General features: G+C 35.2%; 1 protein-coding gene across 3 annotated transcripts in view; it reads left to right on the top strand.

Moving 5' to 3' along the window:
* Window positions 1-27,580, top strand: part of LOC124353141 — a 176,819-nt gene that overhangs the window by 118,619 nt on the left and 30,620 nt on the right. For all 3 annotated transcript variants that reach the window (XM_046803004.1, XM_046803002.1, XM_046803003.1), the window contains exons 3-10: window positions 5,320-5,460; window positions 7,590-7,783; window positions 8,996-9,174; window positions 9,264-9,387; window positions 10,324-10,442; window positions 15,913-16,022; window positions 23,377-23,571; window positions 27,083-27,280. In XM_046803004.1, coding sequence (XP_046658960.1) covers window positions 5,320-5,460; window positions 7,590-7,783; window positions 8,996-9,174; window positions 9,264-9,387; window positions 10,324-10,442; window positions 15,913-16,022; window positions 23,377-23,571; window positions 27,083-27,280 — 1,260 coding nt within the window. The remainder of the gene's footprint in view (window positions 1-5,319; window positions 5,461-7,589; window positions 7,784-8,995; window positions 9,175-9,263; window positions 9,388-10,323; window positions 10,443-15,912; window positions 16,023-23,376; window positions 23,572-27,082; window positions 27,281-27,580) is intronic.

The following is a 27,580-nucleotide window of genomic DNA, read 5'->3' as shown; positions in this document are numbered from 1 at the left end:
ATATCAGGGACTGTCAATGTGCGTCAAAGGTCATAGTCCCTTCCCTAATTACACACAAATTGCGCCAATTGTCACATATCAGGGACTGTCAATGTGCGTCAAAGGTCAAAGCCCCTTCCATAGTTACACACAAATTGCGCCAATTGCCACATATCAGGGACAGCCAATGTGTGCTAAAGGTAAGAGTCCCTTCCCTAATTATACAGAAATTACAGCAATTTTCACATATCAAGGACAGTCAATGTGTGCTAAAAGTCAGAGTCTCTTCCCTAATTGCACACAAATTGCGCCGATAGTCACATATAAGGGACAGCCAATGTGTACTAAAGGTAAGAGTCCCTTCCCTAATTACACAGAAATTGCGCCAATTGTCACATATCAGGGACTGTCAATGTGCGTCAAGGTCAAAGCCCCTTCCATAATTACACACAAATTGCGCCAATTGTCACATATCAGGGACAGCCAATGTGTGCTAAAGGTAAGAGTCCCTTCCCTAATTAGACACAAATTGCTCCAATTGTCACATATCAGGGACTGTCAATGTGCGTCAGAGAAAGAGTCCCTTCCCTAATTACACATAAAATGCGCCGATGGTCACATATCAGGGACTGTCAATGTGCGTCAAAGGTCAGATTCTCTTCCCTGATTACACACAAATTGCGCATATCAGGGACTGTCAATGTGCACCAAAAGTCAGAATCCCTTCCCTAATTACATACAAGTTGCACCAATTGTCACATATCAGGGACTGTTAAATGTGTGCTTAAGGTCAGAGTTTCTTCCCTAATTACACACAAATTGCGCCAATTGTCACATATCAGGGACTGTCAATGTGCGCCAAAGGTCAGAATCCCTTCCCTAATTACATACAAATTGCACCAATTGTCACATATCAGGGACAGCCAATGTGTGCTAAAGGTAAGAGTCCCGTCCCTAATTACACACAAATTGCGCCGATGGTCACATATCAGGGACTGTCAATGTGCGTCAAAGGAAGAGTCCCTTTCCTAATTATGCACAAATTGTGCCGATGGTCATATATCAGGGACCGACGATGTGTGCTAAAGGTCAGAGTCCCTTCCCTAATTACACAGAAATTGCGGCAATTGTCACATATCAAGGACAGTCAATGTGTGCTAAAGGTCAGAGTCTCTTCCCTAATTACACACAAATTGCGGCAATTGTCACATATCAGGGACTGTCAATGTGCGCCAAAGGTCAGATTCCTTTCCCTAATTACACACAAATCGCTCCGATGGTCACATATCAGGGACTGTCAATGTGCGCCAAAGTTCAGATTCCTTCCCTAATTACACACCAAATTGCTCCGATTGTCACATATCAGGGACTGCCAATGTACAGCAAAGGTCAGAGTCCCTTCCCTAATTACACACAAATTGCTCCGATAGTCACATATCAGGGACTGTCAATGTGCGCCAAAGGTCAGATTCCTTCCCTAATTACACACCAAATTGCACCGATGGTCACATATCAGGGACTGCCAATGTGCAGCAAAGGTCATAGTCCCTTCCCTAATTACACACAAATTGCGTCGATGGTCACATATCAGGAACTGTCAATGTGCAGTAAAGGTCAGAGTCCCTTCCCTAATTACACACAAATTACGCCGATGGTCACATAACAGAGACAATTTGCGCCGGCGGTCACTTTTAACCCAACGTTTTTGTTATCCACATCCATTTGTTTTCCATATAGACCCAAGTCTATTCTGTCTCAATACTTAAGTCTACAAAGTCTGCACTGTCTATCAATAGTTTGTATATTAATTTACACAGTCAATTCCACTTTATTTAAAGAGTAACACTAAACGCTGTTCGAATGCTTAAATTAGATGTACAATTAAATAAATTGATTTAATATAAAAAGTAAGATAGATATTTAAGCTATTTGGCGTCTTTTATTAAATACGAACAATGATACACAACTGCTTGTACATTTTGGCTTGTAATTAGTGAATGAATTGAATAATTTATTGCATAAGATTACTCCGAGACGACTTCACGCCAGCCCAATTCAGTCTATAAGGGTATGACCTAATGCGGTGACCTCCGACCAGTCAGAGAAAATACAGCTGATCGCGTTCAGTTGTGTATATTACAGCCAGCTAAAGTAGCTGGTCGAGAATTATATATAAAACTACACATGCAAAACAAATTAATCTTAAAGCCAAGTTATATATTTATATTATAACAGAGTAGTGTAATACATGTTATACACATTGTATTACACAACAAAGGTTTGAATTGTATGCTGAATAAAATTATGTAAATATCATTGTTCTAGGGGTAAAGTAATAAGATCTCATGAATAAAAACAATTTCTTTGTTTTGTGTTCATTTCATGTTTGGACTGTATGTGCAAATGTAAATCACTACTAGATCACAACATTTGTAACAGGCAATTGCACTCAACCATTTGTAGCTAAACATAGACTCCCTAAATGGGATTAATTCAACTGTAAAATTATCAGCTTTTAAATTTTAAAATCAACACCTAATATTTATAGTATATTTCTTTCGTCAGAAGTACGTTCGAGCACTGTTCTGTAGTTTGGGTTCTATCTTCAATTGAACAAGTCCAAAACAAATTCCTTCTATATTTATATTACAAACAATATAGCTTTCCTTGCGACACAGACCTTTCAACGGCGATTCTTCGAAGAAATTTTTCATTTGATACACTTACATCCAAAAGGAAAAAATCTGGTCAACTTGATCAATAGTTTTTTTTTTTTTTCCCTAGACCAAATGTTGGATGTGTTTTTTTTAACACAGTCCAACACCATAATTTTTCATCCTTAAGACTTTTTAATTTATCTAAGCAGGAGGTATATGTGTTCAATGACATAGTTGGTAAGTTCAAATCCCAAATTGACAAAGATTGAAGATTGTTGACTTAATATAAATCATACCATTAAATTCTGCATTGTTATAAAAATTATTTTTTTGTTTAGTTAGGTATACCAAGTGTCTAAACTTCTTCAGAGCAATATTTTAATTTATTGATTTTTGCTTAGCCTAATATTCTTATTAAGAGTTGTTTTTCCGGGTCTTTTTCGTTTAAGGGCCAGCACCTTACAAACATACTATACCTGACTGACAGTGCATTTAATCGTTTTTTTTGGTGTTATTAGTTCGTAGGGCAGTAGTCCAGGTACTACTTCTAGTATAAACTCGTCTTATCTTATCAGTGATAAACGCGCGCCGCTTATCTTTTGCCTGTAATGAAACCCGCGTTAGTTCTGTCTAGTTTTTCTTGTTCAATAAAGCGTGGTGAGTTGATCTGGGCTTGGACTTTGCAAGCTCGAGTTAATTTTTTTTCTAAAAGAGCAAGCAGCGCAAAGCGCTGCGCAGCGGGCAAGCATCGCGTGATCTGAGTTTTGAATAGGCAAGCTAGGGTCTTTTGTGCTGGCCCTTAAACGAAAAAGACCCGTTTTTCCTTTGTAATGAAATGTACTCTGTTTAGTTTAGTTAAAAAAAAAAGTCAAAACAGCTTTAAGGACATTGCACCTGTGGCTATTGTATATATAATTGAAATAAATAAACATGTAACTTAGTGCATTTTCGCTTAAATCGTAATGTGGAGCGAAATAATGCTTTACCACTTTGCACAGCTGATGGACCAGTTTGACATAATAATACGACAACTAGTCCCACAAACTCGTCCTCCGTAGAGTAGTGGATAGAGTCACGGCTCTCTAACTGAAAGATCACGGGTTCAAATCCCGGGGAGGTCCATCATACAGGAAGAGCAGTCACAGTGAATTAAACATACTAGCATAGCCGAGAGCTAAGGTTTTAAAGAGATAAAAATAAATTTAAAAAAATAATAAATCTAAAAATGATAATAAATAAAAAATAATAATAATAGCAAAGCAATAATAATAAATATAAATAATAATAATAACAAAGCAATGATAATACAAATAGTCACACGGAACGCTGATATAATGTGATACCGGGAAAGTTGAAAGTAATTGCTTCACAACCAACTTTAAAAATCAAATGTTTTCTCAAGTAGTAGCCTTTTTACCACTGCCCTTTAAAGCGAAAGCTTTTCTTTCCAATTAGAAAAAAAATGTTTGGGCAACCAAAGAGTCTGACTGCTTACCCGACAATCACATTTTAAATTGTGATGTTAACTTAGTATAATCGGATGGTTTGCAAAGTCGATTACTTAGGACTCGCAAATACCTTACTCGTGATGGATGAAAATAATTTTATATTCGCTATTATTTACCGAGTATACGCAGAAAAGGTGGTGGGCTGAAACACTTTACAGTTCAAGAAACATAACTTTCTAAATAGCGTAAATGGTTTAGTTACTTTTAGAATCCATGTTTTGGGTATTTTTGTTATCTTAATTAAGAGTCTTAAATTACATACTGAAGTGGAGGATGCCTTTAAGATGGTCAAGGCCACAGTTTCTATATTTGAGGGGCTGCTGCGACACGATAACTTATGGCACCAGAGCAATCGTTCAACAACTATGAGATATGCCAAAACACGATATTAATCCGCCGCAGAGTCGATAAACACCCTATTATTAACTAAAATGAGTTGTTGACTATGTTAGTGACGTCTCTGTGTTTTGTTGTTAACTCTCCAAGAAGATGGCCCGCAACTACAAACGTTTAAAGTGGATACAGGCTGGGATAATTTGCGTAGCCTTTTTCAATGATATAAATGAAGAAAGAACAATATTATAAAAACCTTTTTATATTTCAGCCTTTTAAATTCAAAAATTTCTAGGCCTTTGACGTTAAGATTTTATTTTTTATCGAGTCTAGATAAAAGGTGGAGGTTATCACATAGGTCTTTCACCTATCACCTAATTGTTATCATTTATAAGGATATAGTAATCATATAATATACTACCTTATATTTTCCACACAAACCTTTATTACAGCCTTATCCTATAATGGTTTGTACGTCTACATACCAGAACAAAATGACCATGAGGATTTCAAAGTGAATTCAAAACGTTTGAAAAACACAATTTCCAAAACTGTATAAATTACCAGTGAATAGTGTAAATCAATGTTGATTTTCCAATAAAACTATAATGTTTTTAAGTAATTCCATGATATTATGCATTAAATCTGAGAACGTTCTAAATAATACTCGTATATACCATACAATACAGCCACTCGATATTAAAGAATGAGACAATACTAAGCTAACACATTGCGTTAAATAAGTAAACCATATTTATTGTGATCTGGTGAAATCAAACTTAAACATCTTTGAAACAACTTCCCTAACCACCTAATCATAGGAAACTTCTTTCTGCCTCCAGGCTGGAGTGAGTGGACAGACTGGACTGCCTGCAGTGCCTCCTGTGGGGAGGGATCTCAGCACAGACTTCGCCACTGTCTACAAGGTGGCTGTGAAGGCTGCAACAAGCAGTCCCGGAGATGCAACATGTTTTCATGCCAAGGTAAAAAACACGTAACATTCCGCCTCACACCGAATGTCCTATCCATCCACTAGAATAGATTTTATGCCTTGGACGTCCACGGGTACTACCTCACACCGCAAACGTCCATTCCAGCGGATGGACGGACGAATTTGTTTGCATCTCGTCTTTCAGTTGAGTTGCAACTTTCGTAAGGAAAATATAGTTATAATGTCATTTAGTTTACCATAGTGCAACAGCGAATTTGTGAGAGGTGTACCATGGATTGCTGCTGACAGTTCCAGCAGTGATGACGAAAATACAGTCCTACTGTATTCAGTTAGTAAAAGATAGCATTTGGTGCACCCCATCAATGAAAAAAAGTAAAAAAGTGTTTGGTGATAGCAGATTTATAAGGAACGAAGAGAGATTCAGACGGTATTTTAGACTAAGTACAGTACAATTCGTAAAGGTTTTGACATTTATAGAGAATGGTATGAAGAGGAAAGACACGAAATACAGGGAATTAATCACAGGCATAGAATGGCAAGCTGCATGCGGTTTTAAAACTATTAAAAATCAACAAAAAATTTAAAAATTTATATTTTTTACAAGAAAATGAAGAAATGTATGGTTTTTTTTATATTTAATTTCTTGCATCTTTGTCACCATGTACTAAAAATTAAACATTGAAAATATTGAAAAACGTGTTCCAAAAAATTGTTAGCAATAACAAAAAGGCCAATAACAGAGGCGACAATCCGTCAAGAAGAAATTACTCAGCAAAAATTATTTTTGAGGTTCAAATAACACGGATAAAATGGTTCAATAAGCACACCACGCAGCGAGAAACTAAGCGGGGTGGTGTATGTTGAAGTGATGCAGTGCGCATGCGCAGCTGAAAACGTCCACGCGAACGTATTGTAAAATTCGCTTGGCGAGCGATTCCAAAACACCCATCCACTGAACTAGTTTTTAATATATTTTGGAAAGACACTGGTGTGCGACGGTCCATTTAATAAGCAATCGAGCGATCTTTAGCGAGTATTCAACCCAGTGGATGGATGGACGAGCGGTATGAGGGGCAACCTGAACACAATGATTAAGATTTTGTATTCAATAAACAACCATAATTTCACTGTTACAACGAACAAACTGCGTAGTTGTCTACAGAAAGGCGTAGTGTAGCGGGTACAACGGTTATCTCAAGATAACCGGCTCAAGCAACGTCGAGCGTGGCTGCTTCTAGGATGGGTGGCCGCTGAGCGATCCTGTACTTGCAAGCAGCCCGCCTGCCCGGCCTTTGGTGGTGGTTCCGAAGTCACCTTTAAGTGTTGGTGTCCAGGTTAAGTGTTAGAGAGGGCTTCTTAGCCCTAACTTTTCCTGGTAAAATAAGGCATCTTTACTTTTTTTACTTTACGCCTAAGCACATGACGATTAAGATTAAGGCATTCTTCGATTAAATTCGTCAAGGAATATCAAATGTTCACCTGAAATTGCTAAGATTCAGACGTGATATCTGAAAAATTAAATCTAAATATTATATTTTCCAAGAGACATTTAACGGTATAATATGATTGTGTACTCCAGATATATACTCTGTCCAGAGAATGGTTGTCCCTAAAGGATTATAGACCCTTTATCACTGGAAATACACAACACAATTGGCTGCCCAACACGACTGCCTTGCTAATCCAGGTAAGGTATTTTTGTACCAGAGTCCATGGCGTACTAAATCCAAATGTATCAAAATAGTTTTATAAAATATAATATATTCGAGAATTCTGACATAATTGCGCCTAAATTCATCATAAATTAGACATTTTTAAGTATTGGAAATATGATTTCAATATATACCTATACATTTAAACTTTATATTTACTGTTTCATACGTACGCCCTACACAGTATTTGGACTCAATTTCTTTATTTTGTTATGGAAGTTGCACTTATCATAAAATTTCTAACAGAATCCAATAATAAAGAGCAACCAAGAGTGAACTATGTGAACTTTAGTAACACTACCGATGGTCGACTGTGTGTGCGACGTCAAGCGCTCGCTCGCGTAGGAAGGGTTGATAATCCTACAGAGTCCACAGTTCTCTGGATCTCCTATAGTCATCCATAGAATGATCCTTTTTGTTTTGTACCGTTCCTCGTTTGATGTTTTAGGGGTCGTATCGCCGCTGTTGATGGACCAGAAGCGGTACCTGCACGGCCAGTGGGGCAGATCCCCGGACCGCCAGACCGCCTGGAGACTGCGGCCCAGTGCCTACCTGTGGCTACCTGCTGCAGAGTTGCCAACCTCAGTACACCACTTGCGGAAACACTTCGCAGTTCTCATCACCGTTAGGTTGAACCCGAAGGTTGGTATTACCACAACATTGAGTTAAATGTCATTAGAATGTTGTACCCATTGAACCTGTCTCCATAGAAAAGGTTCAACAGTCATGTTCCTTAATGTGTGCCAACAATACTTATTGTTAAATACATTATTTTAATGATTTGAAGTAGCTTCGTATAACATTCAACAAAGTATTTCTAAAACATTTACTCAAATTGGCATATTCGTACATTAATACGAAGCTGCTACTATCCAACCCAGCTTTAAAGGTTCAGTTCTTGAGGTATAAAAGTTTACTTAATATTACTAGTCCAGCTTTTTACCAAAGAATGAACACGTAAAAAAACGTAATTTCTTTTCGTTCATCCAAAACTCAGATAATGAAATCAGCCAGTATATTGCACAACTTTATTATGTTACGGGAACCTGCAGCAGGGACTCTGTATAGCCTGAGGTCACGGCGTTAGCAGAACGTTTGCCTCAGCGCAACGTGTAGTTGGCCGGTAAATTTTCACAACTTATCTTTAACATGTTACAGGAACCTGCAGCAGGGACTCTGTATAGCCTGAGGTCACGGCGTTAGCAGAACGTTTGCCTCAGCGCAACGTGTAGTTGGCCGGTAAATTTTCACAACTTATCTTTAACATGTTACAGGAACCTACAGCAGGAACTCTGTTCAGCCTGAGGTCACAGCGTTAGCAGAACGTTTACCTCAGCGCAGCGTGTAGTTGGCCGGTAAATTTTCACAACTTATCTTTAACATGTTACAGGAACCTGCAGCAGGGACTCTGTATAGCCTGAGGTCACGGCGTTAGCAGAACGTTTGCCTCAGCGCAGCGTGTAGTTGGCCGGTAAATTTTCACAACTTATCTTTAACATGTTACAGGAACCTGCAGCAGGGACTCTGTATAGCCTGAGGTCACGGCGTTAGCAGAACGTTTGCCGCAGCGCAACGTGTAGTTGGCCGGTAAATTTGCCCAACTTATCTTTAACATGTTACAGGAACCTGCAGCAGGGACTCTGTATAGCCTGAGGTCACGGCGTTAGCAGAACGTTTGCCTCAGCGCAGCGTGTAGTTGGCCGGTAAAATTGCACAACTTATATTTAACATGTTATAGGAACCTGCAGCAGGGACTCTGTTAAGCCTGAGGTCACGGCGTTAGCAGAACGTTTACCTCAGCGCAGCGTGTAGTTGGCCGGTAAAATTGCACAACTTATATTTAACATGTTACAGGAACCTGCAGCAGGGACTCTGTTCAGCCTGAGATCACGGCGTCAGCAGAACTCTTACCTCAGCGTGGAGTTGGCCGGTAAGGAGGTTGTGAAACTTGTGCACTCCGGACCCAACGGCACTCAGACCGTAATGATACCTGCGTCTTTGGCTGATGGTCATTGGCACCAGTTGGCTATCGGGTAATGACTGAATCTAAGTACTCTGAAGTTTTAAGAAACTACTATTTACGTGTAAACATATGGTCCATTATGTGTTTAAATGTGTATAGGGTTCAACAGGATAGCTCCGTCCGCAGTTACCTCGACTGTGAATGGATATCCACAGACATCCTGAGGCGAGGCTCTCTAGACATCCCTGAGGACGCTGACGTCATTATTGGCTACTTGTTCTCGGTGAGTTACAGTGTCTACAGATATTAAGATATGTCTATTCGTGCAGGTAGATACAGGCCAAAGAAATAAATAGACTGGGTATTTTCATACTAGGACTTTACCAGAAGGTGAAGCCAAACCATGTCTCTTTATTGGCGATTTCACTGAACCAATGTCCAAAACTGAGCTCAGTTTAATCGTTACGGTTGTAATAAAATTTTGAAATGACGCGACGTGACTTATAAAGTACTATACGTCTGTTATATTGATATAAAAGTATCATTTAGCTGTGAATTATTTTGTTTCAATTCGCCAATAAAATTTAAGATAGTATATGGTAATTTGGATTGGAAAGCTTCAGTTGTAATAGAAAAAAAAATAACGGTACCATAACAAAACTTTTGAAATAGAAATAATTAATTTTACATCAATAATTCGTTATCTTTAAATGGTGTGTATGCATAGTCACAGTATGCATAGTCACGTATATATAGTTTTAGAATTTTGAAAAAGCATAATTAATTCAAAATATACTTACTGTATTAAAAATCATAAAATTGTTGCTTGTTAAAAGACATACAACCAGAATTTTAGGTTTTTTTGTATTATTTAAACATATAGAATATTAATACAATTGTATATATTTTTAAAATTAATTACTGTTATGGAATTGTGTAAGCATTTTGGGAATATGTTAAATAGAGAGCTGTTGTGGTAGGTACGTCCAGTCTATTTCTTTCTTTTGTCTATGGTAGTTACCACATTGGTCGACAAATTCATTATTCATCTTAGAAAGTTCAGTGATTTTAGCATCAATTTATAAACTTACGAAAGTCCAATCTGAGAAGTAATTGGAAACCGTTAGATTAGACTAATGTCAAATATAGCAGTGAAAGGTGTAAAATATCACCAGATTGTGCTGTACCAAACGAAGTGCAATAAGAGAACTGGTTGCAGGGAGATCTCGAGCAGCTGGTGTTAGTAGCAGACCCTGCAGCAGTCAGTCAGCAATGTTCCCCCTCCCTGCAGTCCATCTCAGACCCTTATCCTGCGGGCGACCAACAACAACGTCGCAGGTAATGTATCACTTATGTATGTATGTATACATCCTACATAAACTCTATACTTTCATAGAAAATGTAGAGATATCCGCAAGTTCCACAAAATATCTCTACATAGTTTTTATATTAGTTTAACTGCACTTAATTTTTATATAATATAATATATTATTTATATATATATATATATATATATATATATATATATATATATATATATATACAAGAATATATTATATTATATATTATTAATATAATATATTATATATAACTAATTATAGGGGAAAATAAACAGGAGAATATTTACTCAAATAACATTAGAATTGTTACTTCATAAACTTCAAAGTTAAAATTTGTTTTCAAGAAAATAACTTTATATAAGTTTGATTGATTGATTGATTGATTGATTGATTGATTGATTTCCCAAAATTTGTATGCAGAGTAAATAGAATACATAACAAATATATTTATAGGAAATTATCCCCACATGGGCATCAGCCTCAGTTAAATAGTTAGATTTAATAGCCAAATTAAATCTACTTGTCTTCTAAAAGTTTTCTTAAAAAAGGGTTTTCTCGTTTAAAATCAAATAAATTATGTATGCAGTTTTTAGTATGTAAACGGGAGAATACCTTCTCGAATTACTTTAAAAATTGTTTATTAATAAACTTTAAAGTTAAAATCGATTTTCAAGAAAATAATGTTATACAAGTTAAATTTTTATATTTAATACCCAAATTAAATCTAATTGTCTTGTAAAGGTTTTCCCAAGAAGGTGATGTTCTTGTTTAACATAGAATTAAATTAAATTAAGTTAACTTCTTGATTATATCGAGATAAAAATTTAACTTTCTTATAAAATGCAAAGAAAATAAAAATTTCAAATTCAGTTAAAAATAAAAATTTGCTTTTCTTTATTATAAGTGAGGCTAAATAAAACTGTAATAAAAACTCACTGTCAAATTATTCATGCACCGTGTTTCACTAACTATTACTGTTTGTACATATTCAAAGTTAAAACTGTAATTTGACTGTATTTCATCAAAAAAATATTACTGCAAACTTTATATATTAATGTATTACATTTATTCTGACTGCTGTACAGTAAACTTCTATTGCAAGTAACCTTTAACTGACATTAAAATTGAAAATTTTACTTTAACAATACTTGTAACAACATGTTCTATCTTGAAAACTTAATTTATTTGTGATTTCAAGAGCTAAAATTAGTTGACAACAAAGTACCCATATGAAAATCGTAATTCGACTTCTAAAGAGCTACGTATGCAAAATCTCGCGCAGACTTATAGAAGAAATTAGGACCGAAAAATCACTAAAATTAAATTCGCAAAACACTCAAACACGCCAAGATTTGCATGTCAGGGATTTTTATACCGACCCCTTCCCTAAACAAACTATCTCATCACCGACGCTCTTGATTGGCGTCCGACTATTAAATTACAAGGCTAGAGAAATTAATTGTCAACTGAACAACCCCTATTGTATCCCGTTATCAAAATCAACATCCAGATAAACCGCTGTCTTAATATACTATTCGCGGACCCCCTATTGAGAATTTACATTACATTACATTCTACCTATGTTTTGACCAAACTACTTAAATTCTAAAATATTTGTCGTACCTACTTTCTTTAATACAAATTTAGTAATTAAATTTTAATTCGCCTATGTAGCTAATGCTACAGAAAACATCCGTGATTAAATAAAATTAAACTGGTAGTTTAAATAGATATCGGTATCTAGTGCAATTTATTAAAAATAACCATTCATGTTTTCAATGTCATTTTCGCCAAGGAGTATTAAAGCTCATATGACGAAGCAACAGAGAAATTTATTTAAATTACTTTAGTTTCGATCTTTGACGTGGAATATTAATACTTATATAGCTAAGATAAGTATTAATAATCTAAACCTGACAAAATGTAGCGAAATTCATGCTAAACCAATCCAACAATGTATCTTCATCTGGTGTGTTGCTAACTTATTACTCGTTGCCATCTTTTTTGCTCATAAGACTAATGTAAATTGTTGGAATAATAGCAACTTTGCTGTCATTTGAAATTTGACATTTCCCAAATAATTTGTGTTATTTATTGGACAAAGTTATACCTATGTACCGAGTTTCAAGTTTTATATACAGAAATAATTTTCTGTTGATGAGGTAAAAATTTAGGCTTTTATGGTATTTGCTCTACTTTATCAGACCAGTAACGAATATTTATACTGATAAAAAATTCAATTTTGTTGTCCGACATCCTTTAACTTGCATTTTATCTCGCCTGTAATCTTTTTATCTTGTATTTACTGATAACAAGTCTCGTGTATTTTCATCCAAGCAATGGACAAAGTTTACGGATTCTTGGTATTACATTGAAGATAATTTCCCACAAACAGGTGTGGGATCACATGGGTTTGTGGGTGTGTAGTTACATGTGTTTGAACAAGGAATCTGTCATGTTTAAACACAGGATACGCAAACTTGCTACTTCAATCCCTAATTTCCATCTCCATATGCTCTCTTTGATAGGTATTTGACAGTTTTTAGAGGTTATGTTTCTATTTTCATGTTGTTTAAATCTAACTACGACAGTTTAAATTCCCTGAAAAAATACAAATATTTAACAAGGAACTAATCGTTGATAAAATACTAACGACATTCACACAGTAAGCTTTTTGAAATAGTGAATATTAGGCTACAGTTGACTCTTATTTATCCACATATAAAAATTGGTATCATTCCATAATAAAGTTACATTTTGTTGAAACTCAGAAATGGTTAAATATGGAATTTGTTTATACTGGAGGTTTATGAGTAATTTCGATGGTTACAATTATCGCAAACTTCAGTTTGTGAAAGCCAAGCAAAGGCATTTGTAATAAAAAGTACAAATTTTCGGGAACATAGTATCCAAAATAGTTACTTTTTTCGGCAAAATAATGTTGAAGAATTGGCATATAAAGGTGCTAAAATTTTTTAAACTTTAAATTTTTGCGTTGTAGTAATTAAAGGGATGAAATTGAGTTACGAAAAACTTAATTCGTAATTGAAGCATCCAGGCCATTCTATTAGTATTGTAATTGCAAAGTTTGTGCTTGCAACTCCGATTGGGGTTGAAAGCACAGCAGCAAGAAATTTGTTAAGACCAAACAACAAGAACTGTGAATTATTTTATGTCTCTGTGATTTATCATAGTTAGTATGAAATTTCTTACATTTAGTGATGTTTGTATTTATCTTCTCTTTAGACATTTGTACATTTTTATATAAAGCTACAAAATGTAAAGGGTCAGTTTTAGGAGCAATTCTTGGGTCTTTTTCGTTTAAGGGCCAGCACAAAAGACCCTTAGCTTGCCTATTCAAAACTCAGATCACGCGATGCTTGCCCGCTGCGCAGCGCTTCGCGCTGCTTGCTCTTTTAGAAACAAAATTAACTCGAGCTTGCAAAGTCCAAGCCCAGATCAACTCACCACGCTTTACACACAAAACTCAGACAGAACTAACGCAGGTTTCATTACAGGCAAAAGATAAGAGGCGCGCGTTTATCACTGATAAGATAAGACGAGTTTATACTAGAAGTAGTACCTGGACTACTGCCCTACTAATAACACAAAAAAAAACTATTAAATGCACTGTCAGTCAAGTATAGCATGTTTGTAAGGTGCTGGCCCTTAAACGAAAAAGACCTCAATTCTTTTTTAATTTACATTAATGATCTTTGTAATAGAAAATGAAAAAGAAAATTAACATCTTTTGCGGACTATACAGTTTTGTGTTACGTAAAGAATAGCTACACTGAAATAGAGCAAGCTATTAATTTAGACATTAACGCCATTCAATGGTGGTTTCGAAGCAGTATGCTTTAAAGTCCGGAAAAAGCTAATACATAAATTTCAATTTAAGAAGTGAACAACCATTTTATAATGATATTTTATACTATTTTATGCTATTTATTTATAAATGTATGGACTGTTTGTTTAAAATACGCATTTTGATAATAGATGTGTAATTGGGTCACAAGCTGGTAAAGACAGGGAGGTAAATTGGAAGAAACATATTGAAAAAGGAAAAAAAAGTTCACTATATTAAACAATCCACTAAGAATTTTCTATTTTTTTAACATGTACACGGAAGATGTCTTAAGAATGTATGTATTTTTCATTAGTAAACAGTACATTGAATTATGGTATTTTCTGTTGGAGTGGGACTCTTGACAGCAATTTGAAACCATTTTTACGCAGCAAATAAATTATTAGATTAATTAAACAAAAAAGTAAATTTGACCCATCTTGGCCTTTATTTGTACATTTAAGAATTCTCTCCCTAAAATACATGTTTGTTTATAAATTATTGAAATTTTTTTACATAAAAAGTGGGAATTTGAATTTATTAAATAAGTTACCAAAACATTTAGGTACAAAGAACGTTTGGAAGTACCCAAGTCAAATTTTTCAATGTGTACAAAAATTTTTTTTTTTTTTTTTTTGCTCTAGAATGATATTAGAATATTATTCCGAAAAGCATTCCAAGTCGTACAAATACTAAGTTGTTTACAAAAAACTTTCGGCTTTTGAAAATAAATTATATTATTCTCCTTATTAATATACAAATATCAAACTTTTTAACTACATCCTAAGTAAAACAAAAATATTTTAAGCGTGCTAAGTTTTTTGAAGTTGTATTGCCTCAATTTCATCCTAATTAGTAAGGTTTTTATGTGGTTAAATAAAAATTCTTTCTTGCGCAGAATGATTAATATTGGAGAAGGAACGTCTACACCGGCTTTGCCTTTGAGGCCGTATGTTTTTATTTAAGTAATTATACATTGGAACTGCATTTCAACTTTTATATAGTTTTTATATTTTTCAATTATAATAGTTTGTGATATTGTTGTATAGTTTAATAAATTGTAGTATTAATTTTAAGAGTAATTGTAAATTGTTTACCAGATAAATTTATTTTTATGGACTGCAATTACTTTATATAAATAAGTACATTCTATTCTATTCTTAATGTAGTACCAATCAGTTATATGGAGGGTTTAAAAGATATAGTGGAGTACTTGACTTTTAAAATGTTTTTTAAGATGTTCCGTCAATTAGAACCAAAAGTGCAACATTTTTTCTGTTTTATGGGATACTCTATAAGATTGATTATCCAAATGCACAACCAATAACTTACTTACTTACCAGTAACTTACTTTTATGCAAATTACAACTGTCAAAATTTTAAATTATTTATGAAAAAAAAAATTAAAAATGAGGAAGTCATGAAAAGAGGAAGTAATACTTAACATTAATAAGAATTGGAGCTTCGTATTTTGTGTGGTTTTATACACGTATTAGTCTTTGACTGTCCACAAACACATACAACAAGAAAAAGATTGTTCGGTCTTATCCATAGTTGTTACATGCTTGGATAAAAATAAAAAGAATCAAGGACACGATTCAACCGTCATTTATGTTCACAGGACGGAGCCGAAGGATGTATGGTACTCGAAAGAAGATAATGAGATATGGCAGGATGATGATGAGGATATGAGTGAGGGGAGCGGTTCTGACTCATCTCTCGAGAAGTACGGTGAGTAAATACGTAGGTCGTAAGTTACAGCTCCATTAGTTCTTTATATGCAGAAGACTGCATATAAACTGCAAGACTGCAGTTCTGTTTTGGTATTAATGCAGAAGACTTATTAGTACCAAAATCTTCAAATACTTTCTTCACAAACACGTTTATTTTTTTTAGCACCAAAACTTTTTAATCTGTTACCGCAGCATTTAAAGTCAGTTTTCAATTAATATTTTTCTAAAAACAGCTTAAAAAGTGGCTATTGTCTATGAAGGATACTGAAGAATTACTTTTTTTAAATTAATGATTAAAATTAGATTGTTTCCTTTCCTTGTAATCTGTTTCCAATAATGATAATAATGCATCATCTAATTATGTTCTAGTTATGTTCATTATGTTCTCCATGTTTATTTGTTTAATTTACAAACAAATAAAGAAATAAAGAGTTTCTTTCACCTTTCAAGGTAGAAGTATGCTACACCGCGAAACTCGTAACAGGCTTCGCTGAGGTAAAACTAAAAGTTTACAGATGAAATCTTTCTGGAGGTATTTTGCAACGTGGAACATTCAAATTTGTGTTCATTAAGGTAGGTTTCATTGCAGTTTCGGTGAACTAGGGAGGGCACACACAAATGGCTTTGTAATATGAATAGTAATGTCTATTAATATTAAATAGCACGTTGCAGGCTCTCAACATCATCCAACTCAGCTTACTACCAGCAATAGTTGTACAACATCCACTTCCTATATATTTATGTTTTAAAACGTGTCGGCTTAAAGTCCAAAGTCTCTTCTATCTGTTTCATGTAAAAAACTAAAGGGATTGTGTGCAATAATTTGGTTACATTTTAAAAGATCCTTTCGTATTGGACATTTTACAAATTTAAAAACAAACACTCCGATAATATAATTTTTTTTTGTACGAGGTCTTTTGTTTTCACAGAAATCATCATCAGACTCACAGTAAAAAACTTCAGTTGTGGGTCTGTTTATATTTATTTAAAAACAAAAGTACTCATACAAACAAAAGTTGTATTGTTATTTGAGTGTGTGTTTGTTTTTAAAATTAATTAGTAATTTGGTTACTTATTTGTAATTACTCATAGCAAAGATCACTAAAACAATAAAAGACACAAAAATTAAGTAAACAATATTTCTTAATTTAAAAACAAACACTCCAAAAATAATTCAATTTTATTTCTGTGAGGCCTTTCGTTTTCAAAGAAAACAACGTCGGACCCTATTTCAGTTATGTGAGTAAGATTACGTTTTGTTTGAAAACGAAAGGTCTCACAGAAATAAAAATGCATTATTGTTGGAGTGTTTTTAAATTAAGTAATCAAATCCAAAAAGAAAGGAACAGGTACAATGTAAAAAATATTTTTACACTACCTTTTGCTTGGTTTATAGAGAGAAAAAAACAACGGCCAGACAATATACTAATAAGATTTTAATTTTTATGAATACTCCTGTGTAATTATTTTTTAATAGTTTAAAACTGTTAACAAAAAAAACCATAGTAATTACTAAAATATATACATAAAACATTCTTACGTAGGAACAACAACAAATTTATGGAAATATTTTACTACATTCTTTTTTAGTTAATTATTTTATATAGTAGCTTAAAAATAATAAGGCAGTAGTAAAGCTAAAATTACAAGAAAATATAATAATAAAGAGCATGTTTTTTGTAAGCAGTGATATTGTTTGGAAATTAAAACACTGCAAAAGCATATGCTAGGTCAGATTTATTTGGAGGAAGTGGAATGGAGATATTTATGATATCGACGATGGACAAAAACGTCTTTCTATCAGTAAGGAAGTACCTATCAGGTAAGAGATAAAAATTCAGAGAGTTTCGTCCTGAATGCCTCCAGTCTTCAATGAGGGTTGCAGCAGAACTTGATTACTAAAAGTTTTACGTAGCCAAATAAAATTAAATACTGTATGCGGTTACATGACCTACTTATATTGTTAATCATAAGTATAGCCTTTATTATGCGTGCTACGATATCAGAATTTCAATATTACTTTCATTCTATACATACTTATTAAGCATGGTTCTTTATTCTGGATATACACAAGAATCTTATTAACTAAATCTTGATTAACCACATTTTCGTACTATGCAAACTTATTCTGAACTAAAAAGCATTTTAAATTTTTCTCTTACACATATAAATAGCATTATCTTAAGATTTATAAAAAGTTCATTATTTCTATAAAAACATCATCTCACACGAACTGAAGCAAGGAAAAAAGAGTGTACCGAATGACGATAACACATGGGGGTGGAGACTTCTGAGGTCGTAGTAATAAATACTCGAATTGCAAAGTTTATTTATAAGTTCAATTTAATTAATGAAACTTACAAGCACCACTTTTAGTTGGTAAATTAAATGTATGCCTTGCCACGTTGCTGCCAATTAGAGTACAATAACTAAAAATGTATATCTTATAGGTGGGCCTAAAATATCCAATGTTCTATGGAATTATGCCTACGATATTTTACTTTATAAAACTTTAAGATTTTACTTCCCTTCGCAATATTTAGACTCACAACCCGGGCGTCGGCGTCTTGGCACGAGACATTGAAGCTGTAGTCTAAGAAGGGTTATTTCTAGTCGGTAGTTACTAGAAGAGGAGTAGAAGTTATGAAAGTGGTTAGCCATCTACTCAAATAATACGTGAGCTCGCCTAAAACAAATTCGCGACGGTATTAGCCATTTAATGAGACAAAAAAACTTATCACGACAACGTGCTCGTCAGAAGGACGACGCCACAACTTGTATCCATTTCAATCAAGCAAATAAAAGATCTTCAAGGGTAAGTTACTTTACTATTTACAACTTTACTTTACGTTACATTCATTTTTATATGTTTGGCATAAAAGGGCTAATTTAATAATACAAATATATAAATTTTACGGACATAGCGCGCGAGGTGAAGTCGGTCACGTGGTTGGGCTGCTACGAAGGGTTACAATAAAATATTCATACGCGTGCCAATTAGGTAGTTAGTCCGTCGATAATCTAGTTCCGGAACATTGGATAAAAAAATAATATTAAGTTGTACTGGCTAACTAGGTAGTGAAATGTTGCATTATATAAAATGGAACTAACTAACGGTACAAGAGAATCATTGCAAGCAAAGTAAGAATCAGGATATAGCACAAAGCTGTAAAGGAAACTATCTGGATGATCACATCTCCAATGTGGAAAATAATATTATCTATGTCTTTGTGGACAGCCGTGCTAAGGGAATCTGGCAATGCTTAGAAGAGAACTCACCAAGTAGTACAAATGATTTTGTTTGTACTAATGCAAATGCCACTTCAGTCTTTGTTTGCAAAACATCAAAATACACGTCCATGAAAATACAAAAAGGATACTGCTGTTCTATTTCAGGTACAACGATTTGTCAAGGTGTTCGTCAAGAAACTCTGAACTCAAGAACCGTCTGCAGTGCTGACGGATCAACTAGTGAAGTTTGTTAGAGGTAACTCACACACAAACTGGGTAGTGGTTTCTCTACCACACCGACACAACTGTCGCAGAGTTGGTATATTAATCCAGAATTGAAGCGTGCAAACAGAACACTGGATTTACTTGCAGAAAACTGTTTCGAGTTGGTTCATTGCTGGTCTTCGACGTGAATACTTTACTCGGAACGGTCTCCACCTTAACAGGACGGGGAAGATATTCTGTTCACTTGAATTCTGAGAGCAGTATCTTCTTTGGGGCTTGTGGAGCCACAATAGTACATCTCATTTATGGATGATCACGGTGAAGAGTCTTCGGTTCCTCTGAGAGTGGTGGATCCCTTGATGTCGTACGCTCGTCACCTTCTTGAAGTTCATCATTGCACCTCCAGTCTTCGGTGGACTTCCCCCTTCGCCTTTTCATCGATGCGCTTCCGTACGTTAAGTTGAGACAGAAGTCGCTGTGGAGACTTTTATTACTGCTGAAGACGTATTGAGGATTAATGCAGTGGGTCAGCAGCGTGAGAATTTTTCCTGTCTAGGACTTAACATGGTGCACCATGTTTGGTTCCACCACTGCTCTGCACCAAGGTCACTACCGGTGAAGTTGATCTAAGCTTGAAAAGAAGCGTGGGCGGTTCCTGTAACATTCCTGTAATTGTACATTCACGTTCTTTAGAAAACATATCCAAGACCAAGGACATGTATAAGCTACAGACATTGATAGCTCAAATACTGTTAGTTTGTATGATACGAAAATGACTGGAAATTAAGGTCTTACATCTTAATATTCAGTGCATAAGGGGATAAGCTGATTTTCTTGAGGTTTTATTTTAAAATGAGGAGGACCCTCCAGTTCTAATAATAACAGAGCCTGGTTTGAAAGTCATGAAACAGGTAATATGGATTTTAATGGCTACACCTTGGTTACCAGTTATAGTTGAGTACATCATAAATCAGGCGGAGTTCTTGGATACTGTAAAAGTCAAACTAAATATTAAGTTATTGAACTACATTCCACTGCTGAGGCACTAAACTTTGAAATAGCAGGTCCTAAATTCTATTTAGGACTTTCTTTAAGGATTGATATTTTTGGTTTGTATTATTCCCCGAGTAGCAATCTTAAAAATATTGTCGGGAAAATTGTCCAGTTTAAAAAATGTGTTCTTTATAAATGATTGAACTCCATAATTGCTGGAGATAATAGTAATGATTGGTTGGTTTTATTTAACTACACAAATTGAGATTCAGGACCTGCTTGTCTCCATCAACTTCAAACAGGTTGTAAATTCCACAACTCGAGTGGATCCTGCTATGGGTCCCCAATCACTGCTGGACTGGGTCATGACTTTCATTGTTGACGATGACAAATGATGAAGTCTTCGGTACCGGGTTATCAGACCATTTCTCTCGCCTTATCTCTGTCTCGGAGGGCCACGTAAAAGAGTTCGTATCATCTTCTTATACTGGGCGCTGTTTAACATCCAATAATTTGCCTACTCTAAACTGTTTTTAAATCAATCCTAACTAGAATTAGTCCTTGGGACATTACAGATGATTGCACTCTAGTGAACGAGCATTCAATTCTTTTATGAACGTTTTAAATTGTCACTTGACTCAGTTTAACCTAGGAGACAAAGTCGGAAATTTCAGGATAAATAATTAATTAGTAACATTAAAATTGCATACATTGAAATATTTACATGAACAGTTAAAAACTAGTAGCAGTCAGTATAAAAAGACCATAATAAAAATATAGTTAAATATACTCCAAAGTAATTAATCGGACTAAAACTAACTATTTTACATCTATATATAATGTCACAATCGTCAAATAAAAGCAAAAATGTATGGAAATTAAAAAAATAAAATACATCAAAATTAATGCCCATAATATTGTTTCTTTAGATACAAATGGTGAAATAGCAACTTATAAACAAGAAATGTGTTATTGCTTATCTTGTTTCGAAGACCTCTATGAACATCTATTTTGCATTAATTTGGGATTAATTTAAGAACAGGTTGGATCATTCTCTTAATGTTGATAATCCTTTTGATAGAATAGAAGATCCCATCTCGTTGGATCATCTAAGTGAGGCTAAAGTTGTAAATGCTAAAAAGAAATGCTAAAAAAACAAAGCTTCTAGTGGTGCTGATGACAATTCAATCAAATTACAGAAGGCTTGCGCAAACTCAATTTGTAAACCTATATCAACTATTATTATTATTTCTTCTTTCCTTTAAAGTCACTTTTCCAGTTGTTAAAACTAGTTTTGTTACACCGGTATTTAAGGGTGGGGACAGAATATTACTGGATTATTACCGACCAATTTCACAAATCGCAAGTATCAATAAAAAAATATTGGCAGTAGTGTTTTACACAGATTATTACCCTGCCTGTCTTCAAATAATATTTTAACAGACAAGTAGTTTGGCTTTGTCAGGGACCGATCTACTGGTGATGCGTTGTTGGCTTTTGTATCTCAAGTTGTCGGAGGAGGGCAAAGGACGGTTGGTGTGTTAAAGGGCCTTATTTAGGCTTTAGCATTCCAAACTGATCGAGGGCTTGCAACCCATATATTTGCAAACAAGATACTGAGGTGGCTAGACTTCTAATATACAGATGTTCGAAACTTGCTGAGGTTAATTTTGGAGTTCCTCAAGGATCAATCCTAAGACCCATTTCGTTTATACTTAACGTACACAATTTGGTAACCTCTGAACACTCTTCATAAACACTGCCATGTAGGCTAGAGACCTTACTCTCGTGTTTTTTGTTCGTAGTACAGAAAAACTTGAAATTAATAGTAATATAGTTTTATTTGAGTTATATCAGTTCTTAAAACAATCTTAATTTACACCTTAGTTTAATCAAACTTAATTTATAAAGTTTCCAAAAATAATATTTACTTTCTGCCTCCCTTTCAATTCCCGAATAAATAAATTGAACACTTGGCTCTGTGGTAAACTTAGGAGGCCAGATTTCTTTAGAAAAATTATGGAAAAAAGTTCTGTTTAAAAAAAATATTAAGACAACATTTTTTTCAGGGATTCTTCTTCTCAGCTGGGGAGTACTTGGTCTTCTTTTCACTCGCCTTTTTTGGTTAGTTCAATATTACATTCCTAGGAATAGTACTCTGCCCTGTAAAAATCTCAGGATAAATGTAAAGCATTAAATCCATTGTGATCGAATTTAGCCCCAACACGCTGATTTGGTGTTCTTATCGAAATTAGATTTAGAATTTTGATAGCAGGAATTCTTAACATTGGCTCAATTAAAACTGAAACAACGTCAAACTTTTCTCCCACTCTGTGATTTCACAACACAGAATGACTATATTGGCAATAGACAGACCAAAGACCAAGTGTGACCTGTGGCCTCGGCGTGCAGACCAGACACATCAGCTGTTCCGACTCAGGCTCCTGGCTAAGCTTCTGCTTGGAGACCAACCAGGGCAAGTCAGAGTCTCGGCCATTCAATGTTCTACAAGTAGGGATCGTGTTGTAGAGTACGCGTGGAGTGAGTGGTCCCAGTGCAGTGTGCAGTGTGACCTGTGGTCCTCGGCGTGCAGACCAGACACGTCAGCTGTTCCGACTCAGGCTCCTGGCTAAGCTTCTGCTTGGAGACCAACCAAGGGCAAGTCAGTCTCGGCCATTCAATGTTCTACAAGTAGGGATCGTGTTGTAAAGAGTAGAATACGTGGAGTGAGTGGTCCAAGTGCAGTGTGACCTGTGGCCTCGGCGTGCAGACCAGACACGTCAGCTGTTCCGACTAGGCTCCTGGCTAAGCTTCTGCTTGGAGACCAACCAGGGCAAGTCAGAGCCTCGGTTTTGCTATTCTCAACAAGTAGGATCAGTTCTACAAAAAAGATCATGTTGTAGAATATGCTTGGAGTGAGTGGTCCAAGTGCAGTGTGACCTGTGGCCTCGGCGTGCAGACCAGACACGTCAGCTGTTCCGACTCTGGCTCCTGGCTAAGCTTCTGCTTGGAGACCAACCAGGGCAAGTCAGAGTCTCGGCCTTGCAATGCTATTCCCTGCAGTTCCAGTGATCAGCTGTCTAATCTAACTGGATCAGGTAAGTCTCTGATTTTGTTTTTCTTAGTTCTCAATGCAGCATCACTACTTTAGTTGTACTCCTTCCATACTGGTAGCGGAAGTTTTTGAAAAAGTCACTTCTTTAAAAGCCAAATAGTGAGTCTGGATGTTTATATAGGTGTACAGAAAAGCTACCTTCGAAAACTAGTACACAGGGTACAGAGAAAAACATCAAATCGGATGACCCACAAAGTAGACATAAGGTTTTAAGAGAAATATTATTAGTAGCACAAATATAGGTCTATTCTAACAAAGTCACACCCAGAATTTAGGATTTTTTGTTATACCCCTTGTATCCGAAGTGGATTCCAAGCGCCAGAAGTAAACGCCTTGACTTTAGTAGACTTCTAAGTGTGTACCTGTGAATTTTGCCCCAAAGATTATATTGGTAAAGCAGTCACTCTTTTAAGAGTAAGAATGACTAATCGTTGGTTAAATATTGTTCACCATATTCTGAGACTGGACATGCAATTGAGCATAGCCAAAATAATTTTGAAAACTGCGTCAACCTAAAAGAATTCTATCAGAAAAAAATTCTGAGTCTAATTTAAATATAATAATTCTAAGGTACGTTTAAAGGACACATTTACTAATTATTTTAAAATCGAGGCAACGAAATGATATAAATGTAAAATGAATCTATATTCCTTATTTAAATTTAAATAATTACTTTTTAAGTTTTATCAAAAAATTACTAATTTAATGTTCCATGTAAAAAAATGCTGCACGGCGTTTTAATTTAATTTATTAATTTCTACAAATAAATAATTGTCTTTGTTTCAACGTGGACATAGATATTTACACAGTTAAATCAAAACTGATAACATTACCAATATTGGACTGAATTAATTTGTACTTTTCAATTCACCATTTTACCTGTGCACTCCTGACCTTTCCAGAAATTATTAAATTACGGTTTTACCGTAAATACACTCCCTAGAAATAATTTACCACATCAGTTAGCCCTACACCCTGCCAACACTTTTCCTGCTCGCCCTAATTATTATAATTTACACCATATTTATTTTGATCGGCTGCCGTATATCAAATGATTCAAAGATTCCGTTATATGCCCCCAACGCTTGAACTTTTTTCAATGAACTTAGAACGTTATAAAACGGTGTAGTTGAGTAACAGAACTAACATGCCATCAATCAACAAGCATTTCCAGGTATTGCGATCGGTATTGTTGTCGCTATTATCTTATCTTTCTCGAGAATCCCGACTACGGCAGGCCGCGCGGCATCACATGATTATTTTAGTTTTTTGCACGGTACATAATTGCCTTTCCATTACAATTCAATTTATATTTCTGATCAGCCCCTCCAGAATTTGATATTTTACTGATAGGTACTATCTCGAGGGATGTTTTTCTTTCGTTGACATCAGCGCGGCCGTCGGCAGCACCTTCGGTCGCAGGCACTCGCATTTTGGGTGGCGGAGTGTGATCAAGAATAAAAAAAAGTTTTGTGTGTTTTTTTTTCAATAAAGAGTTTAGTTTTTGTTTGGTAGTGTTTATTTTTGTTGAATTTTTGTCTTTGGAGAAATGTAGGGGTGTGGTCGATATAATACGTAAGTACCCTTTTTTCTTAGCTAGTAACCAATTAATTGTAATTGTGTGGGGCATATAACGGAATCTGACCAAGAAGTCTTTTAAGTAATAGCCAATTACAGAGTAGCACATGGTTGCCACATCGAACAGCTCGTGACTACTGTCATAATATGTTAATTTAGGCACAATAATTACCAGAATATACGTCGTGAGTGCCCAACTCAGATTAGCTCAAACAGTGTCTTGACTACACATTGCAATCAGTGTGTTGTGATCGTTTAAAAGATCCTGCTCAATAATAATGAACTTCGATATTTATAAATTCAGTTAAGCATGTTACGCTAACGATTGTCATCTAAGTTTTCCGCGTTACACAACGTTAAAACACTACCAACTCGATTCAAAGATTGATATGTATTTATTTTGTAGCTATCATTCCATACGGTGTAAACCAGAAAAATAACGAAGTTATGCCAATATATGAGCCTAATATCCTGGATACCACGCTAAAGTTTGGTGATGGTTGATTGAAAATTTCCTTAGTTACAGCTTTATTGTTATTAAGCTTTTATATCATATGAATCATGATTTTGAAAGTCCCATGTCAGTCCTCGATCAAGGTACATTCCAAGGAACTTAACGGACTCGGCCTCTTCCAAGAGAACATCGTCTATCATTACCGTGGTACGATACTCCTGTTCTTGTCGATGCCGAAGGCAAAAATTTATTGAGTTTGATTTTGAGCTGTTTGTTTTATTCTATAACAGTTATATTCTACAGTTATATAACAGTTAAAGTTATATTCTATAAAAAAATAACTAGAGTTCCAAGCTTGGTTCAAAGTACGTTATCTTTATAGCGATAAGACGTTTGATAGTTTCCCTTGATAACGCCGTAAAACTGTTTGTCAGTAAACATTATTAAAGTAGAAGAATTTATGCAATTTCTTTAACGTTATTGGAGATAAAAAGTTTAAAAGTGCGACCACACAACAGATTTTGAAATAACTATTTCATTTTAACTTTGATACAGTGTGTACCTTGTTAATAATTAGGCATATCTTTTTAAAGTAGTCATGTCATGGTTTTATGTATGGTATTGGTGAATGAAGGTATATTGAGCAATTAAAAATGTTCCAGAGACATTCTCTATGTAAACATTATACTTGTTTCTCCTTATAATTAGGGTATTCGGTCTTGGTATTCATCACCAAGGTAAGATGTGGCTTGTTTGAAAGAACCCATACTCTTTGTTAATGCTAGTTACATATTTGTTCCTGTTTGCCGAGCACACATATGTACCCAGAAACCAGCCGTTTGTCAATTCCAATTCCACATAGCTGTTAAATTGTGTGTTTTCATTTACCAGGAACTGTTTTCAAAATACGACGTGCTCCTGTTTATTGATAACATTCAACAGTTGTTAAAAGTGACAATAGCTATTCTCAACAAATTATGTCGAACTGCCAGTATTAGAATGTTGTTTGGCTCGTTATGATCATTATTTTTTCATTTGCACTTTATTTTTACGATCAAAAACACTCGGACGTTAAGGCCTACTAAACGATATCTAAAAACGATGCATGGATATTCATTTCTATATAGGAAACACTGAGCTCGATGGCTGTGCGTGTTACTATATCGGGTTTGGCTGAGCGTTAGTGAACATGTTTACATTTTTTGTGACCACCGTGATGGTAACACGTAACTATTTTATTTTGTAGTTCAACTTGAATTTTAATATTTTTTTAATTCGTTTTAAAATTAAACCGAGGCTTTAGTCGGTATCGTTCACTGCTGCGATCCGTTCAGTTGACTCGGTCGGTCAGTACAGAGCTACTGAGCCTTCCCGCTAGAGCGTGTTATATGGGCCGATAATCGTGTTGACCGAACAAAACGTACGAATGGCCGAATGAACCTAATCCTTGTGTACTTTTCAGTTGATAAAGACCTCTGTGAGTGTCTTAACGGCGGAACGTGTCACCTGAAGCGGAGGACGTGCCACTGTCCTGCAGGATTCGGAGGACGACATTGTGAGATACGCGAGTGCCCAGGACCCTGTCTGCACGGAGGAATCTGCCACAACAGCGGGCATTGTTCCTGTCCTCCGGAATACACCGGAGAGACCTGTCAAACACGTCAGTACCCAAGTTCTTATTTCTTCGCTGTTATTTATAAAGAATTACAATGAGTTAAGCAGAATCTATCTTCGACTTAAATCTTTTGTAATCCTACAATTTCAGTCAAGGACAAATTGGCAAAATGAAATAACTAATGGTGTCTTGTAATTTTATTCAAGACAATATATTATCAATTGAAGAATTATGTCTGTTATTTGTCAGTATCAAGTCTAGAATTTGTGTAAGACTAAAGATTTAGTTGACAAAAAAATAATATGCAAAAAAATAATCTGAAATTAGAATATTTTGGAGTTAGTG

This window comes from Homalodisca vitripennis, chromosome 1, assembly GCF_021130785.1.
Source record: "Homalodisca vitripennis isolate AUS2020 chromosome 1, UT_GWSS_2.1, whole genome shotgun sequence".
NCBI classification, from domain to species: Eukaryota; Metazoa; Arthropoda; class Insecta; order Hemiptera; family Cicadellidae; genus Homalodisca; species Homalodisca vitripennis.
The sequence above is the reverse complement of the archived record's forward strand: the minus strand, read 5'-3'. Positions and strand labels throughout refer to the sequence as shown.